The 14345-nt window shown below is 41.9% G+C and overlaps 1 protein-coding gene across 9 annotated transcripts in view; it reads right to left on the bottom strand.

The window, feature by feature from the left end:
- The window catches only part of CADPS (calcium dependent secretion activator), a 483558-nt gene that overhangs the window by 167310 nt on the left and 301903 nt on the right, over window positions 1-14345 (bottom strand). For all 9 annotated transcript variants that reach the window (XM_023200558.2, XM_023200583.2, XM_023200569.2 and 6 more), the window contains one exon: window positions 8440-8506. In XM_023200558.2, coding sequence (XP_023056326.1) covers window positions 8440-8506 — 67 coding nt within the window. The remainder of the gene's footprint in view (window positions 1-8439; window positions 8507-14345) is intronic.

Genomic DNA, 14345 nt, shown 5'->3' with positions numbered 1-14345 from the left:
GGATTACAGGCTTGAGCCACTGCGCCCGGCCTGTGGGGGCATTTCTTATGTGTGCATGCAGGGCATTCATTGCCTTCCCACAACTGAATCCTGGTCTTCCTCTGGGAACCACTCTTTTTTCAGTTTTCAATGCAAGTGGTTTGTGTGGGACTAACTGCATGTCTAGCTGGAAGTACGGTGAGTAAAACACTTGTACTGGAACAATTGGAAAAGAATAGTTTTCTCTGGGGCTGGTAAACTTTTGTAAGGCTTGAGCTGCCAGAGATCATGCCTGAGGGTGAAGTCAATTCAGAGGAAAGCAGAGCCAAGAGATTATATATGTTGAGAGACAGAGGCTTGATAATGTTGTTTGAGGCCTTGATCTAGCCATGACAGAAGACTCTCCAGTTAATTACTAGTTTAATTAGCTAACCAATACAATTCTTCCCCTTTTAAAACTTAAGGTTGTTTGGGTTGACATCTGCCATTTGCAACCAGAATATAAATATAAATGTCTTATAGAGCAATTGTGGAGTTGAGTGGCAAAAACAAACATTCAGAGCTACAAATTCTTCAACTACTCATATGTCTTACAATTCATTTTTGTGGTTAACTTATTTCAATATTGTATTCCCAGGTGACTACTACTGTATTCCAAGGCATTATATATTATCTAACAATATTTTATCTTGTTCTGATTTAGCTATTTTTCTGAAAGCTAGAACATAATTTTTGGTAACATTCTTAGTTGGGAATCAGAAACAGAGGAGCCATGTTGGCTCTATCTGAGTAATTCAGTTCTAGAACATTCTTTTAAAAATGTTTTATTTATTTATTTTTTTGAGACAGAGTCTCGCTCTGTCACCCAGGCTGGAGTGCTGTGGCCGGATCTCAGCTCACTGCAAGCTCCGCCTCCCGGGTTCACGCCATTCTCCTGCCTCAGCCTCCCGAGTAGCTGGGACTACAGGCACCGCCACGTCACCCGGCTAGTTTTTTGTAGTTTTTAGTAGAGACGGGGTTTCACCGTGTTAGCCAGGATGGTCTCGATCTCCTGACCTTGTGATCTGCCCGTCTCGGCCTCCCAAAGTGCTGGGATTACAGGCTTGAGCCACCGCACCCGGCAAATGTTTTATTTTAAAATATTTTATTTCCATAGGTTTTTGGGGAACAGGTGGTATTCGGTTACACGAGTAAGTTCTTTAGTGGTGATCTGTGAGATTTTGGTGCACCCATCTCCCAATCAGTATACACTGAACCCAGTTTGTAGTCTTTTATCCCTCACCCTTTTCCCACCCTTTCCTCCTGAGTCCCCAAAGTCCATCGTATTAGTCTTATGCCTCTGCATCATCATAGTTTAGCCCCCACTTATGACTGAGAACATTTGATGTTTGGTTTTCCATTCCTGAGTTACTTCACTTAGAATAATAGTCTCCAATCCCATCCAAATTGCTGTGAATGCCATTAATTCATTTCTTTTTATGGATGAGTAGTATTCCATCATATATATAACATTCTGTATGCATTGATCTCTTTGGGTGCCAGTCCTGTCTAAGTGCTTGGAGTTACTGAAGACACTTGCAATCAAAAGACCTGTGTTAGGTTTCTTTCTCTCTTTTTTTTTTGAGACAAATTCTCGCTTTGTTTCCCAGGCTGGAGTGCAGCGGGGGGATCTCAGCTCACTGCAAGCTCCGCCTCCTGGGTTCACATCATTCTCCTCCCTCAGCCTCCCAAGTAGCTGGGCATACAGGTGCCTGCCACCACGCCCGGCTAATTTTTTGTATTTTTAGTGGAGATGGGGTTTCACCATGTTAGCCAGGATGGTCTCGATCTCCTGAGCTCGTGACCTTGTGATCTGCCCACCTTGGCCTCCCAAAGTGCTGGGATTACAAGCGTGAACCACTGCACCTGGCCTGTGTTAGGTTTCATATTTGGCTGCTTATAAGCCATTGACCTTGCGCAGGCCACTTAGCCACTCTGAGCCTTAGTTTTCTCTAATGTGAAGTTGAGAAAAGCCTTGTCCTCACTGTAGTACAGAAAGGTTGTGAAGACCAGCTTGACGAACACTTTGTAAACTCTAAGAAACCATATAAATACAAGTGATTGTCCACATCATTAGAGGAACCACATAATATTACTGTTTGTATAGTGCTAAAATGGGGGGAAATGTCTCAGAAATTATTTGAACACCCATCAAAACAGTAGATTTTAACCAGAAATCTTTTTTTTTTGAGACAGAATCTTCCTCTGTCACCCAGGCTGGAGTGCAGTGGAGTGATCTTGGCTAACTGCAACCTCTGCCTCCCGGGTTTAAGTGATTCTCCTGTTTCAGCCAACTGAGTAGCTGGGACTAAGGTGTGCGCCATCATGCCCAGCTAATTTTTGTATTTTTAGTAGAGACGGGGTTTCACCATGTTGCCTAGGCTGGTCTTCAACTCCTGACCTCGTGATCCACCTGACTCAGCCTCCCAAAGTGCTAGGATTACAGGCATGAGCCACTATGTTCGGCCACTGGAAATCTTTTGATCACAGAATAAAAATATTTTTTAAATAAAAAGATGATAGCGTTAAGACTTTCTAACCTGATATGGGTGATAAGTTGGCCTGTTTTCACTGTTCTCCTTACACACACAGGGTGGGGAGTTCTGGCTATCCAGCGGTGCTCTATGGAATTGGCACCTTTATCATTAGTGTTGATTTGGTCACATTAGAGTTACTAACAGTAGTAATCCGTGTGCTTGGCTCTCGCCATGGACCCGAGGGTTTAGAACAAGGCCCCAGTAATTTCTTGACTCAGGGTACTGAAGGCCCATTTCCCCTTAATCTCTGGATTAGGGTTTGCAGCCAACCAAGTTTATAGGACATATATTGGAATTTCAAGGAACATGGCAAGAGGAGGCTTTATTATGCCATTTAAATATAGTCATCTATTTAGCTACTCTGATGCTTGGTTCCATAGAGAACATAAACTCTAAGATGGTGTCCTCTGAAGGGAATAAGACCTTTCATTTAAGCAGGGTAACGACCTCCAAGACAGTGTTTCTCCAAGGGTGGCCTTTGGACCACCTGCATCTCCTGGGGTGCTTGTTATAAGTACGGATTACTGGGCCCCACCCCAGACTTACTACATCAGAGTCTTCTGGATGGCACCTTGGGGATCTGCATTTTAAACAACACCTGATGCAGATGGTCCAGGCCCACATTTACAGACACCATCTCATCACACAGGAATGCTTGAATCTCTGGCACAGAAGCTCCTTGCGACTGCTTCATTCCCTTCACAGTTGGTAGGGCAGACTCTAGCCACATCTATAATAATTTTACCTCTGATCCTTAAGAAATGGGAATTGCTACTTTGGTCCAGCACTCCTCTGAGTATGTCCTTTGTCCCTGACTAGTAGAAAGTCCCTTTATAGCTAACATTTTGTTCCTAAAGACAGTAGCACTAATAGGAAATCTCAGTCAGGGAGAGTTTTAATTGTTACGTGTTATAAGCAAAAACGTATACTCTATATGTGTGTGCAGGAGATGAATTTTGAGGAGACTAATGTTGGATGTCCTCTCTTCACCTTTGTTGTTTTCAGACAATTTTCCTTGTTTTAAATCTAATGTATGAAATCATAATTGTGTTGGAAATTGTGTGCTCCTAGCACTCTATATAAATACGTTCCATAAGATCTAACATCTGAATTGAAAGACACAAAGATTCAGTAAGTCACTTGGGTAGATATACTTTCTGTTTGGTGGTTTCCACACTGTTTTCCAGGGAGTTCCCTCTAAGGCTGCCCAGGAGCAGGGGCGGGGTTACGGGAATCTTCCCCCTCTCCCAGAACCCTCACCATTCTGCAAATTGAACCAGGGTGGTTCGCTGGGTTTCATGTTTGCATTTTGAGTTTCAAAGTAAGGGTTGGTGGCTAAAGATGTACATATGACTGAATTCAACATTGCATGCAGCTGTTGGGGGCCAATTGTCACCACTTGGACTGACATCGTTTTCTTCAAACAACCTGGGACATTTTAGCTTCCTCTGAATTGGACCAGCACTGGCGCCTTGAACTTTCCTCCTGCAGCTCTGATGGCATTGGGGTTGTTTCAAAGGGAGCATGTTTTTTTCATTATGATATTGATAAAGTGCTTCTAAATGTGATCACTTAAATAGAGGAGAAGAAAAAAATGGAAATCATTGAAAAATAATGCAGTATTTTCTGGGTGTGCCAGCAAATTGCTTTTAGACATTGTCGTGGTGAATGGGACAAGAATTGAAAGAGAAGACCTGAGTTGTCACCCTGGCTCCCCCATTATCTTTGTGATGATGGGAATCTCATGTCACCTCTGTGTGTCACAGAGGTTGTTAAGGGAGAAATCTGATTCAGGCTGAAACAGATTTTTTTGGGGGGATTGATGTACCCAACATACCTTGACAGCTCTTTAAAGTTAATGAGAATCATATGTACATGAAAAATGTCACAGAATTCTGTACTTACTTTCTCCTGCCTTTCTAGGAAAGATACTGAACTTTAGATGAGAAGTACCCTTTTATGATTCTCAGAAGTGAGCACAGAACTTGCTTTTTAGCTGCTGTGTGACTTTCATCTTCTCTTGGTAGAAGGCTCAGTGTGAAGGCTCTAAACACCTGTGTTCCAGTTGCCTGAAAAAATCATTCTCTCCCTTTTGGTTCTCCCTATACTTACTGTACAGATATGGCTTTACTGATGTTTTCCACACATTTCCTCTTGTTTTTCCTGAAGAGTTTCATCTCCCTAAATAAGAGGTCATCTACTTCTCCTAAGTACTTAATCATATCAGAAGTTCTCAGAAATCTGAGAATGGTTGTCACCAGCCACTTCTCGGAGCACATGATCTCTTCTTTTTCAGCACCACCCAAGGTATTGCCTGAGTTTTTCTCCTCTCTCTTCCTTTTTTTTTTCTCTTCCATGAACATTTCCTGACTGCCTGTGCCAGACACTGGGCTAGGGACTGTGTATGAGTGTGGTGGAGGAAAGAGGGAAGGACACAAAAAAGAATCAGAAACAAAACTGGCCCTGAAACAGTGCACAGTCTATCGGGGAGGCCAAGCATGCTCCCAAGTGATTCCAAGAGAGACTGCTGTGCCAAGTGCAATGAGAAGCACTGAGGGGCGAGAACCATGCATGACTCAGCACTGCTTTTTTTTTTTTTTAGACAGAGTCTCACTCTGTCTCCCAGGCTGGAGCGCAGTGGCGCAATCTCCACCTCCCGGGTTCAAGCAATTCTCCTGCCTCCACGTTCCCCGTAGCTGGGATTACAGGCACAAGCCAGCATGCCTGGCTAGTTTTTGTATTTTTAGTAGAGATGGATTTTCACCATGTTGCCCAGGCTGGTCTCAAACTCCTGAACTCAAGTGATCCGCCCACCTCCGCCTCTCAAAGTGCTGGGATTACAGGCGTGAGCCACTGCTCCTGGCCAGCACCGTCTCTTTTGATGTGTCTTGTCTTCCCATTTACATTGTATGCTCTTTAAAGTGGATACCAGTTATTTTTACCTTCCCAGTATCCATTTCTCCTTCTGGTAATGGCATCCTGATTTTGCATGAAAGACAATCCAGTGGGACTGTCAATCCAAGTGCCACCCATTCTTCCTGCTAAAAGTTGGGAGTGAACCAGGTTGGACTAAACCAATTCTCCCTCTATGAAATTTGACCCTCAAGGAGAGATGCAAGGATGGAAAGTGGTCAGAGCCAGTCTGTCTCATGACCACACCAGCAGCACTGGCCATGGTTCCAGGACTTGTGATGGTTAATATAAGGTGTCCACTGGTTGGATTGAAGGATGCCTAGATGGCTGGTGGAGTACTATTTCTGGGTGTGTCTGTGAGGGTGTTGCCAGAGAAGATTGACAGTTGAGTTGGTGGCCTAGGAGAGGAAGACCCACATCCAGTGTAGATGGACACCATCCAATCAGCTGCCAGCGCAGCTAGAACGAAACAGGCAGAAGAAGGTGGGATAAGTTTGTTTGCTGAGTCTTCAGGCTTTCATCTTTCTTCCCTGCTACATGGTTCCTTTTGTTCCTAATGCCCTTGGGCATCAGACTCCAGGTGCTTTGGCCTTTATACACTGGGACTTGTACCAGTGGCTTGCTGGGGGCTCTTGGGCCTTTGGCCTCAGACTGAAGGCTGTACTGTTGGCTTCCTTTGTTTTTAGGTTTTCCGACTCAGAATAAGCCACTACCAACTTCTTTCTTCCCCAGTTTGCAGACAGCCTATTGTGTGGCTTGGCCTTGTAATCATGTGAGCCAGTTCTCCCTAATAAATGCCCTTTCTTATATACATATATCCTATTGGTTCTCTCCCTCTGGAGAAGCCTAACACAACTTGGATTTCTGGAACTATGTTGGTCCTGTTCTTAACATGGATGGGTAATTCAGACTTTTTCACAATTCTATGAGTTAACTCCAAAGCCTTCCACAGATCCATTTTTTAAACCTTAATTAGCTTGAGTCTATTTCTGCTGTTTGCATATGTAGAACTCTAACAGATTCCTTTCTGGGAGCTAAATACCAGACCTTAGTTCTTCTCTATGTCCTCTCAATGTGCTCCACACAAAGTAGGTGCTGAATAAATATTGGTCAGTTAATAGTCTAAGGAAATGTACTGCAAGCTAAAATAGCTTCAATTGCTTAGCCATGCATTATTTTAATTATTTTTTTTGGAGACGGAGTTTTGCTCTTGTTGCCCAGGCTGGAGTGCAGTGGCACAGTCTCAGCTCACTGCAACCTCCACCTCCCTGGTCAAGTGATTCTCCTGCCTCAGCCTCCCTAGTAGCTGGGATTACAAGCAGGCACCACCATGCCCGGCTAATTTTTTGTACTATTACTAGAGACAGGGTTTCACCATGTTGGCAAGGCTAGTCTTGAACTCCTGATCTCAGGTGATCCACCCGCCTCGGCCTCCCAAAGTGCTGGAATTACAGGCGTGAGCCACCACACCCGGCAACCACGGGTTATTTTGAGGGATGGGCATCATTCCAAAATGTTCTTTGCGGCTAAATCACTTTAAGGTTTTGTTCTACCCTACAACAATATTGAAAGCAAAGATTACCTCTTGCTTATTAGAGTCAGAGAGCTGCATTTTGCCTTAGTGGCACAGCAGAGACTTAAGTAGATCTATAGACGGTCTAGTCTTAGAAGTTCAGAGTTGGTGGAACCCTCAAGGTCATTTAGACCTAAAAGGGAGTTGCTGTATAGTCAGGTCTCCGAGTATAAAGTACTCTAAATATTGGTAGAACTCTAAATATTAATCCTGGTCAAGTAACCCAATAAGCACCTTTGTCACTCAGTTACAAGTTGACTCACTTTGTGAAATCTTTCAGAGTATAGCATAAATTAGATTTCTGCAAATTGAATTATAGTTTAAATGCTCCGGTGGAGTCTGAAAATTAAAAAGAGGCACTGGAAAATTTCTTTGTAAACCAAAAAATCCTGATGCAAAAAATAAATACCCCTCCCCAACCAAAAAGATGGGGTCTTTCAAGGACAGGTATTACTATTTCTGGAAAAAAATTTAAGAAATGCTCAACAGTAAAGGTATTATTTATATATGACTAATGTATTAACATCAATATCTGCATCTACATTTGTATCCATATACACAGATGTTCCCTGCAGTATTAAGAATAGTCTAAATTGGAAAAGTCCAGAAGTCTATCCAAAAGGGAAAAGTTTACAGATATTAGAGCCAGAGTTATGTGTGTAAACATTGAAGGGATCTAAATAACTTGTGTGGAAAAAGCAAGTTGCAGAACAACTTGAAGAATTTGGTTTGTTTAAGTAAACAAAAAAAAAAAAAAAAAGAAGTTTACTAGAAACATTTATTCTAGATATTAAACATAGTTAGGGGACATTGGCTAAGACTTTTGGAAGCACCAGGCACCAAGAAGAGTAGAGCACTCCCACACAGATAATTCAAATTTAAACACACTAAATAATAAAATAGAGGCAAAAAGTCCAACTAAATTCTGACTTTACTTATAATGCCTATCTCAGTTCTTTTCAAAATGCTACATTGTTTTCAGCCGAAGTCAATGTCCCTGTAGCCCTCACTTGGCATGAGCTTGCTCCCTCCTGGAATCCTTCATCCCTGGCAGGAGACCGGGCAGGGGTGGGAGTCTACTCTCCCCGACTTATCTCACATACTTCTGTATTGTTTGAATTAAGAAATTATGAGTATCCATTAATTTTTTTAAAAATTTAAAGTGATATAAAAATAGAGAATAGAGCACAAGGGAGCCCTTTGGGTACTGGAAATGTTCCATATCCTCCTCTGAATGGTGGTTACATGGATATATGTAAAAATTCATTGTGCTAAATGCATGAGCTCTGTGTATTCTATTAAAGTTATACTCAGTTAAAAAGCATTCATTCATTCTAGCAAATCTTTAATACCGATGTCTCTTAAGACTGATATTATTGGAGTTGAAGAGTTAGTTACCTGCACCAATACAAAAAACCTTTTCTTCCATCTCTTCCAGACATTCTTACCGATGGCCCATAAATACCTAAGGGAAAGGAGAAAGACCAGAGCTGCATTAATGCATGAGTAAGTGAATTGTTGAACACACTTTGCCATGAAGCTTGGTACTTATAAACAAGGAAATGCACATGGCTCAGGAACAGGGCACAGATTTTGGAGCCTGTGGTTGAGCATAAGCAACAGCAAGCACTGTTCACTTCCACTTACAGGAGGAATTGAGGCCTATCGTGAGACTTAGACTCCTTGACTGATTCCAGAAAGCACCTTGGAAAATGTTATGCTGCAACTTAATTTGTGTACGTGCTGAAAGTCTTTCAGGTAGGGGAACTCCTGAAAGACACTGCACACAAAAGAAAAAAGAGGGTGCTAAATCTCACAACTCTTTTGCCTCTTGTCAAGTTTCATTCAGGAAAACCTTCCCTTGTTTTCTTTTGCTGTATTGCAGGTGTATTACAGGGAGAAATGCAGGTACATTACAGGGAGGAAGTTCCAAGTCAACACAGGAAGTTCTCCCCACTTCCTTCCTCCTTCTCCAAAAGCTCTTCTGTTGAAAGAAATTAATTTTTTATACAGGAAAATAAAATAAAAAGGAGGGTTGAGAACTATAGAGGCAGAGCTCAAAGCTATCTGGATATGTTAAGATAAGTATTACTGGTTTTTTTTTTTTTTTTTTTTTGAGGCAGAGTTTCACTCTTGTTTCAAAGGCTGGAGTGCAATGGTGCGATATCAGCTCACCGCAACCTCCTCCTCCTGGGTTCAAGTGATTTTCCTGCCTCAGCCTCCCAAGTAGCTGGGATTACAGGGATGTGCCACCATGCCTGGCTAATTTTGTATTTTTAGTAGAGATGGAGTTTCACCATTTTGGTCAGGCTGGTCTCAAACTCCTGACCTCAGTTGATCCATACACCTCGGTCTCCCAAAGTGCTGGGATTACAGGTATGAGCCACCGCGCCTGGCCTAAGATCAGTATTACTAATCAATTCATGTATTATCCTATCTGCTTTGTGGATTGTTACATATTGAACTGGCACCAATCTAGGAATCGAGACTGGCATTTTTCAGGCTCTATCCAACTAAGAAAGGAGAGATCTGGTCATACTGAAATACATTCAAATACCGAGTTCTAAAACTGGCTTTACCTGTTTACTGTCATCAATACCCACTGGAAAACTTCCAAATCCTCACTTCACCTCAAATCAGACAGAATTTCTGCTTTGGAACATAATGAAGAATTCACCTAAGTAAAATTTTTCCTGCCTGACAAATTTCAGGGGCCCTTAAGAGTGGCTGGCAGCCAAAATCTACTCAGACCTTCAAGCCAGAAACCCAGGAGTCATCCTGGGTCCTTCTGTTTCCTCATCCTTATTCCTCAGTAGCCAAGTGCAGTTGAGTTTTTACCTCCTGGGGAGTTCCTCACGGCTCCGTCTTCCCTCTTCCCACTTCCACTATTTCAGTCCCCACCCACATTTTTTGCTTCCATGGACAATTATAGAGGAACCTCTTAATTGGTTTCAGGGACACGAGAATGATTTTCATCCTATTCCTGGAAATGAGACAGAGCTTACCACCTGCAAATCTTATCATGCCTTTTCCATGCTAAAATTCCTTCAGTGCCTACCCCCTTCCCCTGCCATTTATATGAAAGGTGCCTCAAACTTTGGCCTCTTACATTTCATTTTCATGATTGGTCCCACATCTGTTCACCTGTTCTATTGATTTACTTGATATTTTCCTTCAAATTAACTTACTTAACATGAATACATTTACTTTGAAAAAGAAACTATATTATAGGCTTGATATACTAATTATACATTATGTAGCACACATTAAAATACATAAATGATTACATTTGTCCCTCAGCATCTACAGGGAATTGGTTCCAGGACCCCTGCAGACACCAAAATCCACAGATGCTCAAGTCCGTTACATAAAATGGTGTAGTATTTGCATATAACCTAAGCACATCGTTTTTAAAAAATTTTTTTTTTCTTTTTTTGAGATGGAGTCGCACTCCATCACCCAGCCTGGAGTGCAATGGCATGATTTCTTCACTGCAACCTCCACCTCCTGGGTTCAAGCGATTCTCCTGCCTCAGCCTCCTGAGTAGCTGGGATTACAGATGTGTACCACCATGCCTGGCTAATTTTTGTTATTTTTAGTAGAGAGGGGGTTTCACCATGTTGACCAGGCTGGTCTCAAACTCTTGACCTCAGCTGATCTGCCTGCCTCGGCCTCCCAAAGTGCTGGGATTACAGGCATGAGACACCTCGCCTGGCCCCTCCCACATATATTAAATCATCTCTAGAGTGCCTATAATACGTTGTACAATGTAAATACTATGTAAATGGCTGTTCTACTGTATTATTGTAAATTCTCATTATTTTTTATTATGGCATTTTTATTTTTCATTGTTTCCCCCCTCCCCCCCAAATATTTCCCTTCCATGGTTGGTTGATTTCTCAGATGTAGAACCTGTGGATAGGGAAGGCCAATTATATCTGATCCATGCTCGTCTGTATATCATTAAAACGATCTAGTGTACTATCAGTGGCATGAATGCACTCGGGAAAACCTTAGCCTATAGGGACAAAGTCCAGCATCTTGACCTAGCCTAAAAAACTTTTCATTTTCCATCTCTGCTTACACCCTTGACTTGGTTCCCACACATTGTATTATCTACATTGTGTATCTGTAATTCCTGACCACACCATAAAAATTCACACCTCTGTAACTTGGTACAACCTATGCTGCCTGGGATGCCTTCTCCCTGTTCCTCATGGGAAAAACTCATATTCTCCCTCAGTTTAAACCTTTACTTTGATGTCATCATCTCCTAGGCCTTGTAGATAATTCTGCTGTTACAATTATCACACAGCTTTAATTTATTTGTGGTTATAGTTATTGTTACTATTGAACTGTGAGTTTCTGGAGGGAAGGAACTCTGATCCTGCTTTCTAAATACCTAGCACAGAACCATGTTCTTCTTTCTGAATTCCTATGAGTTCCTGATATATGGTAACTGGTCAGTAGACATTTGTTATAGTTCAGTTGGTTTTAAGTGCCATGCTCTTGAGAGATCAGAGTGATCTTTCTAAAGATTTCTGATGAGATTTTAAAACACTGCATACAAAACATGTAATCCATTGCCAAGTTCTTCAAACTTGCCTTCCCAAATGTATCCCATCTCATTCCATCCCTATTGCAACTACCCAGTCAAGTCACCATCAACAACACCACCTGGACCATGACAGGAGTCTGCTAATGGGCTTTCCTACTTTCCTTCTTGTGTCTATTCTCCATTCATCCTGCAGTAGCTAGACTGACCTCTTAAATGGGTAAATCAGATTGCCAGTATGCTTATTCTAAATATGAACGGGAAACTATGGAAGGGTTTTAAAAGTGGGGGGAGGGGGGACACAATCATATTTCTATTTAAGAAGATCTCACTGGCTGCTGGATAGAGAATACACTGTAGGAGGAAGGGGGTGGCAAGAGAGAAAGCAAAGAGATCAGTAAAAAGCTGGTCACAGGGGCTCAGGCAAGAGAGGTGATGGCTGGACCAAAGCTGAGGCAGGGAGCATTGACTGGATGACTGATAAGTTTATCAGCCCTGTGCTGCTGCTGAGGCCGGCGCAAACAGCTCCTGGGGTTACATAGATCATCTAGCTGTCCTGGTCAGTGCTTAAAATAATATATTAATGTATTCATGGAATAAATGGACATAAGAGGGAGGTTCAGCCAGGGCTAAGGAGAGAGATTACTGGCTTGTAACAGTTAAGAGTATAATCTTCCAGTTCTAGTTCTACCAGTTACTGTGAGATGTTGGTCAAGATGCTTAACCTCTTGGTGCTCCATAAGACAGGTCAGTAATGGTTCCTCACTAATAGGGCTGTTGTGAGGCTTAAATGAGACAGTGCTTGTGATGTATAAGCATGAGGCATGTCAGGAAGTAGATGCACAATAAATGTCAGCTTTATTACAAAATCTCTCTATGGGCAGAGGAAAACGTATCATTTTAGCAGCAAACAATAAGTTAAATATGTGAAAGGAAATCTTGGACTTAGGTACATAGGGAAGTAGATGATGTAAAAAATCAAATTCAGGAAGTGGGCAAGAAATACTGTAGTTTTTTTAGTAATGACTAGCAAGACTGTAACAGCCTCACACTTTTCTGCAATTTATATCTGGCAGCTACTAACGCTTTCCCTTTACTTTGCATCCAGAGAAAGAGATTTGCAACAATGAATACAGCTACAACATCTATTGTGTATATAATCATAATACATGAGAATAAAAGTAGAAAAAGAAGTTCATAGAACCCATACAGTGTAATTCATATTGAATCGTTAACTACTCCTTCATAATAAAAACAATTACTACTACTTAGTGAAGTGTTACAAGTTTTCTGTGCTGTGCCAGGCACTTTATGTGAATTTATTACACTCATCTTGAGGAGTTAAGAGCTTAAATCTGGAGATATGTTGCCCAGATTCATGTGCAACCTTGGGCAAATAAATTACTAGAGTTATCTCTACTTCGGTTTTCTCATCTATACAATGGGGATAATACTAATGGTACCTACCTCAAGGGTGTGAGGATTAAAGTAGAAACATAAAGTGTTTAGAACAATAGCTAGGTTAAAGTAAATACTTACTATTAGCTATATCATTATATACTATTATTCCTGTTTTACAGTTGAGGGAGCTGAGGCTGAGAAAGTTTAAGTAACTTTCCTAGGTTCCACAGCTGATGAAGGACACAGTCAGAAATTAAACTCAGAACAGTCTGACTCTAAAGCACCCTCTTCTTCACACTCTTCCTCCTCCTTTTTAGATGACAAACTTTGGTTTCTTTTTTTGAAGTAAGAACATGAGTCACGATTCTAATTGAACAGAGGGGATTTCTGGTTAAAGGCTTCTGAATGGGAAAGCTGGTGGGATCAGAGAAAAAGCAACAATTTTCCTTCGGAAAGTCTGCTTGAGGGAGGGGCTTTCCCTCTGAGGTTTTCCTCAGAATTTATTGCTAATTTGGCACATACCAGAAGGTGTCAAAACCAAGAAAAACTGAGGGCTGAGATGTACTGTTTCTGTCTAGTCAGCTCCGGCTCTGCGTTTTCTTGGGTGGAAACATGCTCATTAAATAGGATGCACAGTACCTGGAGCAGATGGAAGTTCTGTTATTGCAGACATACAGGTGGCTTCCCTCCTAGCTCCTCACACTACAGGCAGATCTATTTGTGTGGGCATTAGTGGCCCTGAACTCTCTGTCTTCAGGCTGTCCGGATATGTGGAAATCTGGATTTACCAATAGATAAAGCAGCATTCTAATGTACTGAGAGGCAGTTTAGACCAGTGGTTAGATCTCAGACTAAAGGAGAAACACCTAAGTGGCAATTTTGGCTCTGTCATTAACTTTCCTTTGGCTTAGCTGCCCTGTGCCTCAGTTTCCTTAGCTGTAAAATGGGGATAACATAATAGTTACTTTATAGAGTTCTTGTGAGAACTCATGGGGGTGATATGTGTCAAGCACTTAGCATGCACACTGGCACGTGGTAAGGGCTGGATAAGTATTATTGTTGTTGTTGTTATGTGTGCTACTATTTGTACTAGCAAAAACAGCAGTCCTCACAGTGGCTCACACCTGTACTCCTAGCACTTTGGGAGGCTGAGGTGGACAGATCAGTTGAGGTTAGGAGATTGAGACCAGCCTGGTCAACATAGTGAAACCTCATCTCTACTGAAAAAAAAAAAAAAAAAAAAAAAAAAAAATCGGGGGGGGGGGGGGGGTCGGGTCTGCTGTCCTAGCTACTAGGGATAATCAGGAACCCCGGAACGCGCGGCATAGAGTGATCGCATAACACACCC

The sequence above is a fragment of the Piliocolobus tephrosceles genome, chromosome 2 (genome assembly GCF_002776525.5).
Source record: "Piliocolobus tephrosceles isolate RC106 chromosome 2, ASM277652v3, whole genome shotgun sequence".
Lineage (NCBI taxonomy): Eukaryota > Metazoa > Chordata > Mammalia > Primates > Cercopithecidae > Piliocolobus > Piliocolobus tephrosceles.
This window is presented reverse-complemented; position numbering and strand designations above follow the sequence as displayed.